Source organism: Schistocerca piceifrons, chromosome 1, assembly GCF_021461385.2.
Source record: "Schistocerca piceifrons isolate TAMUIC-IGC-003096 chromosome 1, iqSchPice1.1, whole genome shotgun sequence".
NCBI lineage: Eukaryota > Metazoa > Arthropoda > Insecta > Orthoptera > Acrididae > Schistocerca > Schistocerca piceifrons.
This window is the reverse complement of record NC_060138.1, coordinates 757,542,323-757,564,373: the sequence shown is the minus strand read 5'-3', so window position 1 is coordinate 757,564,373 and position 22,051 is coordinate 757,542,323. Positions and strand designations below refer to the sequence as shown.

The 22,051-nt window shown below is 41.1% G+C and overlaps 1 protein-coding gene across 1 annotated transcript in view; it reads right to left on the bottom strand.

Annotated features, from left to right (window-relative positions):
• The window catches only part of LOC124774897 (CCN family member 4), a 410,531-nt gene that overhangs the window by 171,909 nt on the left and 216,571 nt on the right, over positions 1-22,051 (bottom strand). The window contains exon 2 of the mRNA XM_047249560.1: positions 15-144. Coding sequence (XP_047105516.1) covers positions 15-143 — 129 coding nt within the window. The 5' untranslated portion in view covers position 144. The remainder of the gene's footprint in view (positions 1-14; positions 145-22,051) is intronic.

Sequence of the window (22,051 nt, the reverse complement as noted above, 5' to 3'; positions counted from 1 at the left end):
AGTAGTGTACTAACCTCCTGGTAGGGCCTGGACTGGGGGTGCTGGTCCTTGTAGACCTCGCACTCGTAGCAGGGTGCCCGCTGTCCCAGCGCGCCCTCCAGCTCCGGCGTCAGCGACAGCACCAGCAGCACCGCCACGTTCATCCTGCACCACAAGATGAAAAACACCTGTCACTGTCTCCACTTGTCATCAACAAACTCAAGGGTGGACATCAAATTCCTCCTCCTGTGTACCTCCAGGGGCTGCACACTTCCATATTATGGAAATAACAGGATACTTCAGTAAACAACACATAGGGAATGATCCCCTAAATATTCTGAAATACGAAGTTTAGAGTCTGCCAACTCTAATGAAGAAGAGACGAGCTTCAACGTGCCTTTTGACATCGTTGTATCGTTGTTGTCAAGTACTTCGTGGTAAAATGTTCCACTGGGGATCGGAGGAAGGGGCAATGAGAAGGGGATTTAGTGAGCAGCACTTTGGAGAAACAGAAGAAGTTCTCACTTGGAACGGCAGAGCATATTGCAGGAATTTTTTGATTGGGAGCAGGAAAGGAAAATTGAGGCACAGTTGAAGGAAACAGGGAAAGATTTGTACTTAGTGGGAAGGTAGGGACACAGAGAGTACAGTTTGTGTTAAGGAGAGATATGTCACAGGTAGGATTAGGAACAAGAAATGTATACCACAGTTCACTATGGTTTAGGAAGCTGAGGGATTGTACCACCCAGGACTAACGATAGGTGGGCTTTCACTAGATTGTGCTACACTTAAACAGGCCTGGGAAGAGAAGATTAGTACTTCATGAAAGTAAGGGAGCAGGTCTTGGGTCACACGTGGTGAACTATCTGTAGGATCCTTTTCTGAATAAATCCAGATGTCAGAGTCCCCTGTCTACGTAATATCTCTGATAGCTTAAAAAAGTTTTGTAATAAAGTTTCACTAGAATCTGGCGCGCCAGATGAAATTCTTACTACATGTCACAATGAAAAATAAACCACTGGAAATACAACTCCTCTTCGAAACATGCCCTCAATAAAAAATGAAATACATCAACTTGAAACTGAGCTCCAGTTTTTGAACATCACACTACCTTACCTCACTGAGCACAGAATGAACACGCTTTATTTCCATTGTATGAAAGGACAACTTCTTATTTATGAAGTATTTCAATGGTGGAGGATCATGCATCTATTTCAGAAATGAAGTTTAAATGAGTACATGATCTTATGCAGAAAGGTAAGACATCACCTTGACACATCAACTATTACATTAACACAGCTTGACATCAACAAGAAGTTCATGATTTTTCTATCATTTAACCAAATGTAGTGCGGATACTTTTTCAGTAAATTAACAGATGTTTTACTTCCAGTCTAAACTACAAAAGTTGACATAATTTGGTCTGGAGACATCAATATAAACACAAATACCACAAATGGTAGTAGTAGCGCCGCCACAAATATCTTTTGGCATGTTGCTTTTGGTCAGCAGAGCAACACGGAAAATTACAATCACGGTAATCGGTCATTTGTCAACAAATATGGACAGAGAAATCTGTGATGTTGCCGGAAAATATCTCAGACTCGCATACTATTTTTGACAAAGAGTAACAGTATGGAGATAGTCCCTAAAGTGTACTCCTACTAAATAGATTGATAAGAAATCAAAATACAAGATTTTTCAGTAGAACTAGAAAATTTAAGTTGGGGTGAAGTGGGCAGAGAAATTCAAGGTTTCCAAAATTATTTGAACTGCAGCCTTAAAAAAAAAGAAAAACAAACTTCCTGAATGTCAGTGGCAGTGCTTCACTAAACCATACGAATAACAGCCGGTATGAAGAAGTCCTTCCAAGTCCTTAGATACCTTAGTTCCATGAAAAAGAGCCTTAATGAGCGAAAGTCCTTAAGTTCCTATCTCAGATACAAAAAGAGTCAAAGATAGCTGAAAAAATCATTCAATTATAAAATAATTTATAATGCAACACAGTTTCGGGATATCACTTAACAGGGAACAGTGGAAGATAGACAGAAGCATAATGAAGTACAGCTAACGGAGGGTGATAATGCAATAAATGATCCACACAGCAAACTGTGTGAACGAGCTTGTTTTATTAACTATTGTAGAGAAATTACAAAAAAGTCCTAACAACGAACACAACATCTGTAAATAATCATGGACTGAGGACAGAGAGGTTACTACTATACAGAGATCACGTATTAACAAAAACCGCACTAAACCTGAAAAGTAAAAAGCCATTAGGCTATGATGAAGTACCAATAATGTGCTGAAACAAAGTGTACTGAACAGACAAGCTTCCTTAATAAACATAATAAATGACTCATTCGCTTCAGGTAAATACATTGAACATTTAAAATATGCAAGCTTTATGTCTCTGGTAAAAAAAAAAGTAAAATTCAAACCAGACAGAAAATACACATCCACTTTGCTCCTGCCATCATTCTCAAAAATAACAGTCAGTTTAAAAGTCTGATTAGTGTGTTATTTGAGTACATACAATCTACCAAGTAAATCACAATTTTATATTCTGAACTGGTAGAAATATAGAATCATCTATAGTAGAATTCACACAATAGGAATTTGGTGCTCTTGATAGGTATGAGTGTGTCACAGGCTTGCAACTGAATAAGGGAGGATCATTTCTAACAAGGGCAACTCCCCATCGCACCCCCTCAGATTTAAAGATAAAATAGCCCAGTGGAGGCCCGTCAAACACTGAACGCAGGTCAACCATAAAAACAGAAAGAAAGTGTACTGAACTCTGAAAAAAAAAAGCTACAGGGAAACAGTGACGGTTCAAGGTAGGAACTGCAACATTGAGCGAATGTGATGAGCAGTGGCGTGGTGGTATGTGGTCACAGTGTTTCACTGTCCAGCGGACGAACTCTATTCAAAACTCCCTCGTCTCATTCATTTTATTTCCCTTTATTCACAACATTGTGAACCGTCCATCCGGTCATTGAAATGCTTGTTCTCTTTTAGTCTTTGCAGTTGTCATATTATACAATGGTTTGTGGAATATGAGTCATGTGGTAAGAATACTTTACTGTGGCAAATAAAGGTGATGAACAGTGAAAACAGGCGAGACGCCACGTAGATGTATCACCCAAATGAAAACAACAAATAAACAGGTGTGGAGTATGTTACAACAAAGATATTAAATACGGAACGTAACTTCAGAAACGTTAAAAACATAGGCTTTGTCAGAGCAACGAGAAACTGTGTGTCTTTGAAACTGTTACGTTCATTTGATGCAACTTATGTAACAAACTGCTATGTTTTCATCTTTTTTTTTTTGGGAGTGATCGTGTTCACAATTATTCGAACACCTAAATCTGGGAAGAAGGCATAACTCACTCACTTATCAAGCCCACAAATTAGGAGCGTCGGTAAGATATTCGTGCTATATATCACATAATTATACTGTCACTAATTCCGTTTGTGACACACCAGACGTGTTTTCCGTAAGAGGATTCGGTAGACTCGTCGCCTTGCCGTCAAACGTTTGCGGTTCCCATCCGAAAGCCACTTCCTTTCGGCTGCTAATGGAGAAGTTGTGCAGAATCAACTGTCATTAGAGGTCCAGTCCTTAGACCCCGCTATTGGAAACGGACATTATACCACGACAGAGACAAAAAATTAAATACAACGAATAGTGAAAGAAGTGAGATTTGAACACGAGTCGCCAACGTGGCAGTCCAACACCATGACCACTTTTTTGAGTAAAATGCAAGTGTCTTTATTTAAAAATGAACGAAACATTGATCTTTTGTACTTACGGTTATACAAACACTCGTAGGCACTGTTCATTGGGTACTGCCTGTTTTTACAAATAGTGTCCACATCACATACCTCACTTTCATGAACTAAAGCGAACTTCTTACAGTTATTTGTGTATTTCAGGTGATATTTATAACAGTCACTGTTACACGTAACGTAAAGTTGTGTTTGCAGTGAAAGTGATGAACGCTCTCTTCGGAACGAATGTGGTGACATGCACTATTCTGCCTCTTAGCATTCAGTTCTTCTTCCAAAGCGATTACAATTAGTCTTTTTGTCTAACCACGATCCTACGGAAATTGCACTTATTTAGCGAAACTTACTGCCATTAATGTTCGGGAAGTCTAGGAGAACTGGTTGACATATCTCACATGCATATAACCACAAAACAAAATACCTTTAGACCAAAATGAGAAAAATGAGAAACTAAACAATACAGATGGATCCAAAGCATTTAAAGATGATTAAATGATCAGTGACGGAGGATCATGAAATGTAAGAAATACGAACTACACAGAAAAGAAGGCCTAGGTAGGGCCAAAAATCCGGCAGATGAAACGCTCAATCTTTCACTTAGGTACAGCAAAGTCAATAGGCCTGTTAAAGCTGTTATTTTAATTAATTTTTCTAGACCTTAAGTTCGTTGTCTCAGAATGTTTAACGAAGCATCCTGTACATCATGTTTAATTTTTTAACACTTTTACTTCCTTCGCTGTTTAACCAGTATTTAGAATTGATTCGACCAGCATTATTAAAACGTGAAGAGACCTTGTCCATGATCAGTTAAGAACACATGTGAAACAATAATAATACACACAGAAAATTTTAAACGAGAACAAATACTAAGTAAAGATCTTATTAACGCACTGAACGTCCACCAAGAACAAAAAAAAAAAAAAAGACAAATTTTCATCTGCCTTTCATTGCTCTTATGGAGATGTCAGTTATGGTAAGATGTCACGTCTCGCAGGTGTCCATGGTTTGAAAAGCGTATAGATTTAAACGGTGCTTGAGTTTCTTCACAAAACATATTTATGTGAAGTATTCCATTACGAACTGGTGACTCACTGTTAGTAAGAATGAAAAGAATTAGTAAACTGAATAGTGAAAAATATATTCGGATTAGCGATTTGGAAATATACGTATATGTCTGATTACAAATAGAGTCCGCCTCTTGGGTAGTTTATAGTGTTTCTAAATTATTACAAAGGAAAACTATCTGACGGCGGTGCTGCTGTATGTTGTTTTGCTGTTGGAGTGTCTCTTGACTACAACATGAATCTACTTGGTGAGTACGTGTCTCGGAAAGTAGTTATGTAATCTGTGGGTGCCGAAAGGTGGTCAAAGCTACTGACTTTTCTTCTGTAACAACCTCAAATGTAGCAAACAATTCTGTTCTGAAAATATTGCGCTTTAGTTCTGAAATTCATGTTTGATGTAATAAGATGAATAACAGACAGCTTTATAGGTTCACTGACGTCCTACTGTCTTCATCTCAATAGCATGCCTAGTAGCATCCGCATTTATTGGATCATCTTATTTTGAGAACATTTTGGTGCACAGAACAGAATATGCACACCTATGTCATCACGTTACGGCAGTCCGCCGTACCATTCTGCCACGCTGTTCCATTTATTCAAGGAGTACTGTTTCAAATAAGTTTATCTGAGATTTAAACTTAGGCACGTCAGGTCACTCCTTACTTGCATCCAAGAAACGTCGGCGAAGCACTGTCTCTTGCAACATTTCAATAGGCTAATCTGTCGCATTGTTCCGAAGGCAAAACGAAATCCGACCCTGAGGAAATGTAATCGTCTCACGCATTAATACATTTTGAAATACTCAAAATTAGCAAACAGAAGTTGAGTGGTATTTATGAGACAGGTATCAAACTCAGAGATAGTTTGGGAAAAAAGTAAACAAAATAAAATAAATTTTAAAAAATGCATTGAAACTGTCAGACATATAGACATGAATTTTGTATTTGTTTTGGTAAGATAAGCGGACAAAATATTAGTCACTCTCCTAAAAGCGCACTCTTTTTACTAAGGAGAAATCAATATGGCACAGAACTGGAAACAGGAGCTCATGTGTCAATTTAATGCAGACATAAGTCTTCGCAGTAACGTGTTGTGTATGCGGCAATCGGTTGTATGAAATCAACACAGTAACATAGGTCGAAGGGGAGACCTGACAATATGAAAGGAAAACGATATCTTACTGGCATGTTCCCACAGGCACGCCGCTTTTTTGTTGCATTATCTCGACTTTCCAGCGTGTCTTTTACCGCTATAGCTCGCAAGCCGTTTTAACGTGCAGAATAAAGAGTTTTCCGCATTTTACATGGGGGATATGTACAATAACGGCTTCGATATCTCTACAGCTCAAAAATTTGTTACTCTCATTTCCTTTCCGCACTCTTTCACCCTCTCCCTCCGTTTCTAGTTTGGTTTCACCAGCGTCTTCTCGTCGACAGCTCTTTTTTTATTTGTCATAATTTGCGTCGGCTGCCAGTGAGTGAATTTGTGACATGACCCTTTTAAGCAGATAAATTTAGCTCCTAGTACGCAATCAAGCTCCGATTTGGTGAGTTAAATGAAGAAAATATTCTTCGCAAACCCTTTTAGCAAAGATTCAAAATACAACAATGCTTTAGCGCAAAATGAAAATTTCATACCACAATCAAAGATGTAAAGCGAATAAAAGGTTCCGAAATGAAAGAATCATCTCGAGATTTTCGAATAACTTAAAGGTTTACTGTACGAGGTTGTGAAGAACTCGTCGAGTCATTGTCAAGTGCGCGAGAGAGCCTGAAAATGATTCTCCATTCTGAAAATTTGTTTTCACGTATTGTATTCCACTCATTTGTCAACTGTACATTGTGGGAAGGCATTTTGATCACCATCTACATCTACATTTATACGCCGCAAGCCACCCAACGGTGTGTGGCGAAGGGCACTTTACGTGCCACTGTCATTACCTCCCACTCCTGTTCCAGTCGCGTATGGTTCGCGGGAAGAACGACTGCCGGAAAGCCTCCATGTGCGCTCGAATATCTCCAATTTTACATTCATGATCTCCTCGGGAGGTATAAGTAGGTGTAAGCAATATATTCGATACCTCATCCAGAAACGCACCCTCTCGAAACCTGGACAGCAAGCCACACAGCGATGCAGAGCGCCTCTCTTGCAGAGTCTGCCACTTGAGTTTGCTAAACATCTCCGTAACGCTATCACGCTTACCTAATAACCCTGTGACGAAAAGCGCCGCTCTTCTTTGGATTTTCTCTATCTCGTCAACCCGACCTGGTACGGATCCCACACTGATGAGCAATACTCAAGTATAGGTCGAACGAGTGTTTTGTAAGCCACCTCCTTTGTTGATGGACTACATTTTCTAAGGACTCTCCCAATGAATCTCAACCTGGCACCCGCCTTACTCACAATTAATTTTATATGATCATTCACCTTCAAATCATTCCGTACGCATACTCCCAGATATTTTACAGAAGTAACTGCTACCAGTATCATACAATAAACGATCCTTATTTCTATGTATTCGCAATACATTACATTTGTCTATGTTAAGGGTCAGTTGCCACTCCCTGCACCAAGTGCCTATCCGCTGCAGATCTTCATTTCGCTGCAATTTTCTAATGCTGCAACTTCTCTGTATACTAAAGCATCATCCGCGAAAAGCCGCATGGAACTTCCGGCACTATCTACTAGGTCATTTATGTATATTGTGAAAAGCAATGGTCCCATAACACTCCCCTGTGGCATGCCAAAGGTTACTTTGACGTCTGTAGACGTCTCTTCACTGAGAACAACATGCTGTGTTCTGTTTGCTAAAAACTCTTCATTGCAGCCATACAGCTGGTCTGTCATTCCGTAGGCTCTTACTTTGTTTATCAGGCGACAGTGCGGAACTGTATCTTCCTGTATCAAGTTGTTAAATACAATCTATAAAAACACTAACCGAGAAACCCAACATTTTCCAGGCATTTATTTATAGCTGTGTGTCCATGCCCATACCATGCAGCATCTGGCCTCGTTTTTAACATTTATGACGCAATATCTTCTGAATTATGTGTCGTACAGCAATATAATTTTGTAGGTACATGCAGCGGCAAACATGGAGACTGTCTGCTGATTGTGTATCGAATGGACTTTGTAACAACGAAGTACTAAATTTAAACGTCATGCACCTAGCATTTTATTATCGTCTCACTATTTATAACGTCATATCTCACGAACTATGTATTGTACAATGATATTATGAGTTAGGTACATTCATCGGCATATGTGGATGCTGTCTGTGAAATTTATTGCGAACAGGGGTAGTAACAAAGAAGTAAAAACGTCATGTATGATAGGGCAGTTTGCCCGTGTTCCCGGGTTCGATTCCCGGTGGGGTCAGGGATTTTCTCTACCTCGTGATGACTGGGTGTTGTGTGACGTTCTTAAGTTAGTTAGGTTTAAGTAGTTCTAAGTTCTAGGGGACTGATGACCATAGCTGTTAAGTCCCATAGTGCTCAGAGCCATTTGAACCATTTTTTGATAGGGCAGTTTTTCACGCTTATCATTGTTCATGACGTCTTATCTCCTGAACTACTGGTCCTACAGTGTTATAATTTTCCACATACATTCAGTGGTGTATTTGAATACTGTTTCTAAAGTGCGCCACGAGTACATTTGCAGTAAAGAAGAAATAATTTACGCTTTTCAGCTATAACGCTATGACCACCTGCCTAATAGCTGGTACGTCCACATTTGGCATGGATGACAGCGGCGACGCGTCGTGGCGTGGAAGCAATGAGGCCGTGGTAGGTCGCCGGAGGGAACTGACACCACATCTGCACACACAGGTCACCTAATTCCCGTAAATTCCGGGTAGGGGGCGATGAGATCTGACGCCACGTTCAATCACACCCGAGATGTGTTAGATCGGGTTCGGATCTGGTGAGTTGGGGGGGGGGGGGGCCAGCACATCAATTGGAACTTGCCGCTGTCTTCTTAGAACCACTCCGTCACACCCATGGCCTTGTGACACGGCGAATTATCGTGTTGAAAAATGCCACTGCTATCTTATAACATGATCGTCATGATTTGGTGTTCGTGGTCTTCAATCAGTGTACGATACTCCTTGGCCGTCATGGTGCCTTGCACGAGCTCCACTGGACCCACGGGTGCTAAGGTGAATGTTCCCCAGAGCATGATGGAGTCGCCACCAGCTAGTCTCCGTCCCGCAGTACAGGTATCAAGGAGCTGTTTCCTTGGAAGGCAATGGTTGCGCGTCCTGACATTGCCATGATGAGGAAGGTATCGGGATTCAATCAGACTAGGCAACGCTCTGCTACTGCTCCAACGTAAAGTGCCGATGTCGTGGTGTTAACATTGGCACATCCATGAGCTGTCTGCTGCGAAGGCTCACCGTTAGGAGTGTTCGGTGCACTGTGTGTCCAGACAAACTTGTACTCTGGCCAGCAATAAAGTCTGATTTCCGCCACAGTTCAGACACATTTGTATTCTGCCTAGCGTTAAATTCTGATGTTAATTCCACCATAGTTCGACAGGTGTTGAACACATTCATCACAGAACTCCTCGAATACCTGAATAATCGTGCAGTTTCCGAAATGCTCGTGCCGAGCCTCCGTGCCATCACAATCTGCCCTCGTCAAACGCAGATAGCTCGCGCGCTTGCCCATTCTAAACCTGGACACACGTTCACTGACGCTACATGCACCATGTGTGACCAGTAGTCACTTCTCGCTAGGTGACGCTGCTATCGTCTGCACCGGTTTACATCCATCGCAGGTCTTTGGTTTGGTTGATCAGTGCATAATGTCGTGGCTCATTCGGTACTTTTACTGCATGAATAGGAGAAAAGGAGTTAGCGAGAAACCGTTTTTCTCATTTCATCATTTTACAGGCGTTGCCAGCGACAGGAAATGTCATGAAGGTTTAAACTTAAGCCTAAAGTTTATTGCTGATCACTAAGAGCTTTCATTCTTAAAGAATGCTGTGAGGTACGCTTTTTCTTCATCCCCATCGCCTTGATGGGTATGTGGTTCTCACCCACATAGAAATTGTTACCTGACAGTAAGATATGTGGGTACCAAGCTACTTAAATTCGGTCCAGTGTCTTAGTACTAGATGTGGAACATACATACGACACACATTTTTGATATATAGTGTGGTCAGAAAATTTCTGAAATGATTGTAGGGATGTTGCAGGGCAGGTTGTACTGAGGATGAATGTTACAAAAAAAATTCGGTACGTTGCGCCGTTTCCAAGTTATTTAGCATTGAAGTTAGCCAATCAGATCGTCGCGCGCGTAAATTCAAGTTTCAGCTAACGAGACAAAGCACGCGTTGGGCAACACCGCCCCTGGCAGGCCGCTTCAATGTGAGTGCGCGACGCCCCGGTTGGCTAAATTCTATGCTAAATAGCTCGGAAACGGAGCAACGTATCGAATTTCTTCCTTAACATTTATGTCTCAGTACAACCTGCCCTATAACATCCGTACAAGCATTTCACACATTTTCTGACCACCCCATATATATATATATATATATATATATATATATATATATATATATGTGTGTGTATATATATGTATATATATATATATCATTGCTGTGGGGACAATATGCAATGGACGCAATGGAATCTACTATTGTCGTTGATAGCACACGTTGTTGATATACCTACCGTACCTCCGAGCAAAAGGACTCGTCCGTCCCACTTCACAGGGGTGCGCACAATCGAGGGAAACACAGGCACTTGTGAGCGAGCGGTCTAACGTAACGGTGTCACTATGTTTTCGAAGCAGGAAAAACTAAGTTTGATCAAGATTGAATGTGCCAGAGGTTGTACAGCATGACAGTGTCATCAAGGTCTTCAAGAGGCGTGCCCCCGCAATCGGTATTGCTGTACAGAACAGTGGCACGTTGGGTAAAAGCCTTCAACGAAGGTCATCAAACTATGGTAGACATGTATCGGGCAGGTCGTTCTAGCGTCTCTGAAGGAGAAGTGCATGTTTTTGCCGCGTTACTGGACAGTGATCGACGCCATATGATTCGTGAGCTCGCCAACGAAACCGGATTAGCGCATACGACTGTGCTTCGTATCCTAATGGAACGCCTGGGAATGCGAAAAATTTCATCACAATGGGTTCCGCACCACTTGACGGAAATGCAGAAATGGATGTGTTACGACGCTGCTCAGACGCATTTGGAGCGCTACGATCGCGAAGGAGAGGCTTTCTTACGCCGTATCGTAACACCGGATGAGGCTTGGACCACATCGTACGAGCCAAAACTGAAACGCCAATCCAACGAATGGCGTCATTATTGGTCGCCGCGAAAGTCGAAAGTGCGTCAGAGCCCCAGTTGGTGATTCTCGTGTACGACTGTGATGGCGTTATCCTAACGCATTACGTTTCTCCACGGTAGACCGTTAATGTTCGTTCTTGGAGCATCATCTGCGAACGGCTCTGTGAAAGAAGTGGTGACGCCGACCGAAGTGGCCGTGCGGTTAAAGGCGCTGCAGTCTGGCACCGCAAGACAGCTACGGTCGCGGGTTCGAATCCTGCCTCGGGCATGGATGTTTGTGATGTCCTTAGGTTAGTTAGGTTTAACTAGTTCTGAGTTCTAGGGGACTAATGACCTCAGCAGTTGAGTCCCATAGTGCTCAGAGCCATTTGAACCATTTTTTGAAGTGGTGACACTTTCTGCGCACCCATCATTTTGCACGACAATGCGCGGGCGCATACAGCGCAAGCTGTTGCTGTTTTGTTCGGTCGATGGGACTGAGAAGTACTGTACCATCAACCATACTCCCTGGTCTTAATTCCTTGTGACTTTGATTTGATTCCGAAGATGAAGGAACCACTTCGTGGTTCCCTTAAGCTAACTTAAATTTAATTAGCTCAGATACTAAACTAAGGGATGAGGCAATGCAGCAACACAAAACAATTAACACAAACAGCAATGACAAAAAAATGGGAATTGGCAAAGCAAGCTACAGTAAATCTAAATTACCAAGCAATGCTACATTACAACTAATATGTGCAGCAACAAGAAAAATAAATCAGTAGTAAAACTAGCTTAACAGAGTAATACAAAGTGAAATTTAGTAGCACTATGCCTGGCAAACAGCAGCAGCAAATGCAATAACTTATATCTAAACATGACATAGCTCAAGCAGTACCTATGTCACATCTTAACACTAGAGTAATGCATCCCAAAAACTTACTCTGCAAGAAAGTTACCAAGTCATTAAAAAAATTATTTATGCAATTCCTGTGAAGGGAAATGTCTATTTGTGCTCTCTTTTCTAAGAAAGTACATCATTAACGTATTCTTTACTGGGTCTGTAGATCGAAAATAGTGATATTAGTACATCTATTAAATTTTATAATAACCAATGCTGCAGTGCAGCTAGAAACTAGATATTAAAGAAAATGGGCAAATATGTACAAAGGAAGGCATGAAACATCATTCATTAGCCATATGGCATTTCATAAGGTAGTAAAAAGATATCTCAACTAGAAAGACAGTAGTCATAATCAGGTGTATAGACATAAAAATATTTCTCATCATTTCATTAGGCATTTCAGTAAATATCATAAGTTAAGAGCTCCACAGTGTTATCATATGTTTTCAAGTTTGAGGGTGTCATATTTGCGATGCTTTCTACAAAGGAATTTCAATAGCTAGGATAATGCCCCCCCCCCCCCCCCCCGCTTTTTTTCACCTGTGCCTCTGAAAGGCACACACTAATGGCTTTTTTCCAGGTGACTGTTGCGCAGCTGGGTGCCCACGACGCATTATGTGCAGGTGGTCACTTAACTTTCTTATCGAAATATTTACGACAGCAGTTTCTGCTACAGTGGCAGTCTCATATAAAAAAAATTCACAGGCTGAGAATTTGCGTTACAAATGTGTAGAAACAAAATCCTATAAATATAACAGTGTCCAAAAAGTTTTCATCGGCATTGTGATACATTCGCGCATTTACACACATTTCATAACTCTTAAAGTACGATTCTTGGTTTCCAACATCCTTTTCCACAAATCAGAGTCCCTAACCACTACTCATTATTCATACACGTATTCGGCGACACTTCTTCAATATTTCATCATAATAAATATGTAGCATAATCAAATTCCTCATATACGGTAGCATCATCTTATTGATCATAAACATACCTCAACAGCATAATACACATCACCGTCATAAAAATAACATCATAACACCTCAGTCAAATCACAAAAACGTCGTAGCTTTCTGCAATAATGTCAAAACCTAAAAAAAAATTCTCTGCTCAATTCAATAGTGTCATCTACCTCAAGCGTACTTTAAAATCATGTTCCCTTACCAAATACATCATTCAAAGCTCTCATAGTATCACAATGGTTCTAAAAAAATATGAACAGTTCACAAAGTACAGACAAAATACAATTTCATAAGTGTGAAGTTACCCAACTGTGTAATTGCGTAAACATGTGTCACTGATGTAGTAAAAAAAATGTTTATCTCTCAGTTAAATGATCAGATAGCTGTGTAATTTGTGTGTTACAGAAATATAGTACCGATGTGTAAAGTTGTATAAGCAAATACCATATTAGCTAGGGCTCCTTGTGTTTGCCACACAGATGGTACACAAAGTAAGCATGTACCCCCCCTGAGGATTAATGTAATTATATCCTCAGGTATTACAGATTACAGCAATGGAATGAAATGTATCACGGAAAACTTTCTTTGTAATTCAAAAATCTTTAAAAGTAAATGTCTTAAGTACAAAATTAATCACTCAAATGCGTGTCCTGTAACTCTAAACTGTGCTCTTGTTGTAAGATAATCTCTGTGGAAGTGTTGTAGTTATCGTCTGCCGAAAGCTAAGTTCTGCAGAAGTCAATGTACTTACCTCATGATAAACAATAGTGAAATGCTTCGCGTATAGATATCATAGTTATTACGTACCTTACCGTGATCAAGAAAGTACTATAATGTAACGTATTGTTGTGCTACGGAAAAGGCTGTCTCATTGTAGCTATACCACAAAAGTTACTACTAAAACATGTTTTACTTTCCAGAATAATACATAAAGCTATGCAGACATAAAACAGAAACACCGCAAAAACAACATTGTAAATTGTCACTCACTAGTAGCGTCGTGATAAAATCGTGTAGCTGTCACATAAACTAACCACTATGCCATCTGGTATCTCACAGAAAGTACTTTAAATCCAGAATGTATTTTCAAGTAAACCAAAATGTTGCATTAAAATCTCATTAGCAGTACTGGTAAATGTTCTAAGTATGTAAGCATGATAGTCGTTACGTAATCGTGCAACTAACAAGCAAGACTGTACAAATAACAACACTATGTCGTCTGTTCACTATAACAATGCATTCGTAATATCTGTTTAAAAATATTCCCTAGGTTCTAGACTGGATAGTTAACTTCAAAACATTGTTGCATGTTAACAGTTTCTCAGTGTGACAAATTGTACTAGTAGTGTGAAGTGAAAAGTTTTATGGCAAAGACTAAGTTAAAAAGAAAATTAGCTTTCAGTAAACGGTTTTACATGTGAAATGTGGTGTAAACTTTTACTCTTCCCAGTACGCAGAGTTTCAGCTTCAGTGAAATTATCATGTGGTATATGGTACATCGGTAAAGAATGCTAGAATTTTTCTCAAGGTTAGCGTATATGTAAATTTTCCCTGAGCCAGCCGGCGCACGCGGCTGCCTGCGGCGCGAGTCATTGTCTGTCTCTTTGTTGGCGCGCGTCGTTATTCGGATTAGGAGACCTAACTTCTGCAAATTCACCTTGTCGAGAGGGCTCTGCTCTGTTTGAGTCCCGCCAGTTCTGATGAAATTCAGGTCTGTCGTTTTGTCGGTAGTTTACATAGTTTCTTTTTTGTTGGTCATGTGGGGGAGAATTTCTCCCAGAATCATAACTGCGTGGTGGACCGTTGCATCTGAAGTTATTCTGTCTCCCTTGATAATAATTATTTTGGTTCCCATATTGTCTGTTTCTCTGATTGTCTCTGTGATAGTCACTACTGCGGAGAGGTGATCTTTCCCTGTAATTATTACTACGCTGCCAATGGTTATCATACGGGTGGTGTCTGTTTTGGTCACGATTTGTGTTGTGAGAATAGCCTTGTCGTGTCCAGTTATTATTTCTTTCTTCGCGGAATTGCGACGGATGTGACCTGTAATTGTTGTGTTCCTATTTTCGCGCTCCACGATTGTCAGTGTCAATTTATAATTCTTGTAAGAGTCCCTGAAAAGCTTCAATGTCGTCTTTGCAACGTCCTGACAAAATAATATGTCGTAAATGTTCAGGTAATTTGAATAAGCAAATGCGGGTGAGTTCTGAGGGGCTGTATGGGTTTGACAGGTACTGATTCTTGTGCAACATGTCTTCAAAATATTTCACAAGGCTGGACAATTCAGATTGTTCGAAATGTTTCATCATTATGATGCTATGTTTTACTCGGTCTTGTGTAGCTTGAGACCAATTTGCTGAGAGGAAGGCATGATAAAATTCTCCTTCACTGTGGCAATCGTGAATGACCGATCGCATTCTTACAGCTGGTTCATTATCTAAATAGCCACACATAAATTCTAATCTGTGCTCTAATGACTAGTTGGGAGGAAAAAATGAGAGAACTGATGAAGCCACGCTTGTGGATGAATGTCGTTGCCGGAATTCTTAAATGTTTTGAATTTACGTGTAGTCAAAATCATCATGTCGGCGAGTCGCATATCGGTCATTGTTACATCGTGTCGGCGGTTCCATCTCAAAATTCGGTGCACCTTGCCAATTTCTTTCATAATTTCCGAAATGCCATGTGTCATTATTTTGTGACTTTTCCGTATTTCTAAGTTCCTCTTCCTGTGTTGGAGTGCGAGTGTCCTCTGAAATATGTAATTCTTGTATTACTTGTGCCAACTGATCTTGTACTTCCCGGATTTCTCTTTTGTACTGTGTATTGATTTGATTTTGATTTTGTTTGAATTTTCTAATTTGTTCATACTCTTCAGTGTCAGTGAAGGTTACAGGCCTTGTGTCATTCAGCTCATCATCTACCTTTGTAGATAAATTATTTAGGTGATCCGAAAGTTCGACTACTTTCTCTGATAATGAACTAATTTCCTCCATGTGTCTTTCTGAACCAATTTTCAGAGTATCTACTGTGACCTTTAAGTTTTCATGAGTTTTTGCAAGTTGCGTAACCGAATCGGTAGATGCAACTGAGTCAATTTTAGCTTGCAAGGTCTCATGATTTTCATGAACAATAGTTTGTAGTTCTTTTATGGCTGCTTCGTGATTCTGTAATGGATTTTCATACCGCGAAAAAATAGGTTGAAAATGCTTACAAATTTGTGTTTTTACGTCATTACAGACTTTTTGACATTTCGATTCAATGTTATGTAACTCAGTAGTTAAATCTTCACGTGTTTTTTCAAGTGTGGTGTCTAACTTACGAAGATTTTGTTCGATTGTGTCTAACTTTTGAAGCTTTTGCTGTGTTTGTCTCTGACTTTGTTCCATTGTGCCTAACTTTTGAAGCTTTCGTCCCATTTGTTGCATTAATTGTAATAACAATGCACTGGTGTCTGAAACATGTTCCTCAGTGCTTTTCAGCAGTGAATTTGCACCGGCAACATTCACATTTTGACAAGCGGAAAATGTGTCTTGACTCATTTGAGAAAACGGTGAGAACCCAAAACCTGAGTCTACAGTATTTGCAATATTGTGTTCTGTCATTCCCGACTCCTGAGGCGAGCTGTTGCCGACCAATCGATCGATAATGCTACCCTGTACACTACCTGTTTCACTGTCTACACCATTATTTGACGCCCACTCCATTTCCCTATGCACAGTTACCAAATTACTACTTTGAATGTCTGTTAATTCATTACACAGTGGTGTTGGTAAGCTACGCTTGTCGTCACTATTATTTCTCAGTTTACTTTGGAGCCTAGTGTTACGTTTTTCACACGCCATTATTGTCACAATATTTCACATGATAACACAGAAAAGCACAATTTGAAGAGCAAAAATAAGAGAAGACGTTAACATAGAATTGAAAATAATATCTCGTTAATTGCTAGTGCAGCTGCGAAATACTTGGTGCAAATCTACATGCATGCCACAACAACAATGAAAGACTGCAACTACAAAGGAGATTCTCTCTACAAATATGTGCTAGCAATAAACAATAGCTACACTAATTACACAAACTACAAGCAAAAATTAGAAGATTCCAGTGAGGTATCCTGGCAGGGTCGCCATATGAAATGTCCCCTTTGAACGATTATAAATGACTGTGCTTAAACGGACACACAATATTTTTAGCGCAACGCAGTCTGACTTTCAAAAATCCCTACAAAAGAATGGCCCTGACTAACATTAACCTATACCTTTCACAAATCACTACCTCACAAAAATCTTGGTTACTTGAACTACTGCAATAAAGCGAGCGCCACTACTGCCAGCTAAATAAAAGATTCAAACTATGGAAGGCACTAACTACTGATAGGCATAGTTAGCAAATGAAAGATTTTAATAGAGAACAAATTATGTCTTTACCTTAATAGTCATCAAAAGTCATAATATATATATATATAGCAGTTCATGACATCCCGTCTTACAAATTTCAAACCTCCGCCATTTCTCTCCCCACATCCACCACTGCTGGCGGCTCACCTCCAACTGCGCAACGCCTTGCGCTGTTAACAGCCAACAGCCCTACACTACAATGGCGAGTATTACAACAATGCCAACCAGCCACTGACTGCACACAGCACAGCCAGCGATTTTCATACAGAGCGCTATGTGACGTTACCAATATAAAAACCTAGACAGCCTACTTACAGGATGAAGCCCAATTCAAACTCAATGGAACTGTCAATAGGCAGAATTGTGTGTAGTGGGATGAAGATAATCCTCACATTACAGTTGAAAAGGCTGTGAATTTTCCTGGGGTAAATGTGTGGTGTGGTTTGTCTGCAAGGGGACTCATTGGGCCTTTCCGCTTTGAAGATACTGATACTGGTTAACGTACCTAACAATGCTTGCTCACTCCATATTCCCTGCCATTCGTGCATTATGCGGTAATGATTAGTTTTATTTTGAACAAGATGGCGCAGCGCCGCACTGTCATAGGGACGTACGAGCATACCTGGATCACAATGTGCCAGGCCAGTGGATTGGAAGCAGGGGACCAATCGAGTTTCCTGCACGCTCTCGAGACCTTACGCCGCTGTATTTCATCTTGTGGGTCACAGTAAAAGATGAGGAGTACAAACGTAAACCTGGACACACTTTCGAATGAGATTCAGGCGGTGTGCACATATATCTCATTGGACACTTTGGTACGATCAGTGTTGACTCGTACTCAGAAATGTATTGATGCTGAAGGCCACCAGTTTGAACATTAATCACATATGCAAAGTACATTTATTTTTCCAATTGGACTTTAAGCTTTCCATTTCGAGAAATAAATTTTCTATGACTCTTCAGAGTATGTGTACATATATATGTTTGTGTGTGTGTGTGTGTGTGTGTGTGTGTGTGTGTGTGTGTGTGTGTGTGTGTGTATGGATAGCCCAGACCCAAATAAAAATGTTTAGGATTGGTGCAAACATTGTCAGCTAAAGGAAAAGAAGTGCAAAAAAAGGGATGTTTGTAAATCCGATTATATCATCGCATTTGAGTAGCAGATACCAAGTTGCTCTCTTCGATAACCAGTCTCTACCAGATGAGAAGTTTAGGTTCCACGTATACTAAGGAAGACCATTTAAGAAAACTGGTTGTACTGCAGAAGCTCACTTCAAAACATTCAGTTTATAACTTGCCAAACATTTTTCTCCAATTTGGCGCTCCAGGTATTTTGCATTCTTTTTACGGACGCGAATTTTTGTAGAAAATTCTTAGAATGTCTAATACAGTTGTCGCCTGAAATCAGAATGGTTAATGGCAAACCCAGAGTGAAGGAGAGCGAATCAAGACACTGAAAACATGCTCGCTACGTGGATGGTTGCTAACGAAACTAAAAAGTGAAATGAGGGCGTGCGACTTGTACAATTCATGAAGAATCGTGCGTCTCGCATTACAGTTAGAAGAATTCCATATGGAACAATATAGGTTGTCCCATTAAAATGTTACTGTTTTCTTCTGTTACCCCATAAAGTGAATTATATTCGGTAAGTACTGAAGATGAACTTCAAGATGAACTTGATTGTGAGGAGGCAGTCAGATCTTACTCAAGATAACATTCCGTTTATCTCTGCTTCCACACAATCATCTGTAAAAATACAAGAATTTATCGATAGTAATGTTAAACTACTTTCTACGACGTTGACTGAGGATACAGTTATGAAGAATACTCAGCTACTCTGCACCTCCAAGAAATATCCTCTGCATATTGAAGAAGTCTCCAACCAGTTTAATGGTAACATGTATACAAGAAAACCACGCACAGCCATGTAAAACGCTATAACAAGATAGGCCGTAAGAAGATTCGAACTCATAGGGAACTGAGATAATGTGTCACGCCTTGTCGATGACATTGTATTTCAAACACGACAGGAAATAGTGCTGTCGGTGACCGCAGTTCCAAGTAAACTAGTTTCGAAGTGGACATCTCACTGGGAACTGCATGCGGATAGACACGCTAACTCCGGGACCTCGCAAAAGGTCATTGCTCACAGCGGCGCATAAAGCTTAACGTTTTTCATGTGGCAAAAAATACGCAAACTTAACAGTAGGTGTCTGAGGCTCTGAAGTTAAGTAGAACGGGTCGTGCCTTCGTCCCTTTTCATGTAATATAAGGGGTCGATGGCGTCAACTACCACAGTGTGGAGAACGGAGGTGCTTGTGTTATGTTTTTGGGGGAGTTTTCCGTGCCATGAGTTGCGCCCACTCATTGACGTTACCGTGAACACTATCCCGAATGTTTGTGTCAATATACTCAGTGACCAGATGTTGCCTGTCATTAAGAGTGGGGTGTGGACACTCACGTCTTCCCAGATGGACACTCAATGACAATACAGCGCGTCGAGTGATTCGTTAAATCATCCACAGAATGTGCGCAACACAATTTCAGACACTGAGTAAATAGCAATCAACAACCCGCAATATGCTCAACGTCGGGTAATCATGAATAATTGGCTTCAGCTAATTTTGGTGCACCTAAATAAATTTTTGGATGCCATTCCTTGTCGAATTATGACAATCATGAAAGTTGAGGTTGTGTTACGTGGTATTACCGTTATGACTCCTCGGGAAATCTAATTTTCCGTCTTTTGACTTACTGTATATATCGCCTGATGGCATCATTTAGGAATTAAGGCTATCTAATCGACTACTGTATGTCTTCAGAATGCTACGTTTATTCACTACCAGGGACGTACATGTGAGGATTTGTTGCTGCAGGCTACTATTTAAGCAGATTAAAGGGGCGAAAGCAACAGTAGGACATAGAGATTTGAATTTGGGGGATGTACAACTACGTAATTTCACATTAATCATGGATCTTAATGGCGGAATGAAACTGTGTGCCGGACTAGGTCACGGCTCCAGAATCTTTACCTTTCATGTGAAAATAATCTACCAACTGAGCTATCCACGCCAGAATAACAGCAAATTGAAATTTATTCTGAATTGATTCTTGAGTTTCTCCCGGCGTATTTGATAGTCAAAATATCCACGGGTCTATAGTGTCCAACGGGCACAATACTTCGGCGATCATACATGTCGCCATCATCAGGTGAACTGACGGACTGAGCTCCTGTGAACGTGCCGGCACGGAGATCCGTACGATATGGCTGCTCAGAGGGAACTGGATTCGGTCGCGGCGGCGGCCGATTTAAATACCCTCCGCCCGCGGCGCGCTCCCTCCGCCGTCCGCGCCCCGCGCCACGGTCGCGCGGTGGAACAGATTGCGACGGCGTCTGAGATGACGTCGGAGTGATGGCTCTGTCCGCCGTGGTCGTCACAACTATACGTTTGCTCGATTTACTCTTGATTAACCCGATCGCTGGTTCCCAAGCCTTGCTAAGATTATAGCCACAGTCACGGTTTATGAGGTCGTCATTGGTGCGAATTTCGATGGCCTCTCTAACAACGCTGTCCCAGTATCTCGACGTCTGTACCAGAATCCTCGTGCGGTCATATTCCATGGCGTGATTTTCCGACAAACAATGTTCAGCGACCGCCGACTTGCTCGGATACATCAGGCGAGTGTGCCTCTGGTGTTCAGGGCATCGATCCTCGACGGTACGCATCGTCTGACCAATATACGACTTGCCACATTGACACGGAATTTGGTACACGCCGGCCTTCCTCAAACCGAGGTCATCTTTGGCACTCCCCACCAGTGCACGAGTTTTATTTGGAGGACAAAACACAGTTCCGACCCGGTGTTTCTTCAGAATGCGAGCGATTTTCCCCGAGAGTGCGCCTGTGTATGGAATAAATGCAGTGTCTACCTCCTCCCTCGTGACTTCATCCATCTCAAGAGGTTGTGCTGCAGTGGTTGGGCGGAGAGCACGTTGAATCTGCCACTCTGAGTACCCATTTTTTCGAAATACAGTTCTCAGATGCTCCAATTCCTGGGGTAGACTCTCTGCGTCAGAGATAGTGCGCGCCCTATATACTAGAGTTTTAAGTACCCCATTCCTCTGTGAAGGGTGGTGGCTGCTGTCTGCGTGCAAATACAGATCAGTGTGCGTAGTCTTCCGATACACCCCATGACCTAGGGTGCCGTCAGCCCTTCTCTTGACCAAGACGTCAAGGAAAGGTAATTTACCCTCCGTTTCAGTCTCCATAGTGAATTTGATATTGGGGTGTATGGAGTTTAGATGTGTAAGGAAGTCAAGGAGTTTATCCATACCATGTGGCCAGATGACGAACGTGTCGTCCACGTAATGGAAAAAGCAAGTAGGTTTCCATACGGATGACGACAGGGCTTCCTCCTCGAAGTTCTCCATGTACAAATTCGCTACCACCGGTGAGAGTGGGCTACCCATGGCGACTCCCTCCGTTTGTTCGTAGTATTCTCCATTAAAAAGAAAATACGTCGAAGTCAAGACATGCCTAAAAAGTTCAGTGGTCTTCTCGTCAAACTTCTGACTAATCAATTCTAGCGACTCTCGCAGGGGTACCCTCGTAAACAAGGAAACGACGTCAAAACTCACCATGATATCTGACTCATCCAACCTGAA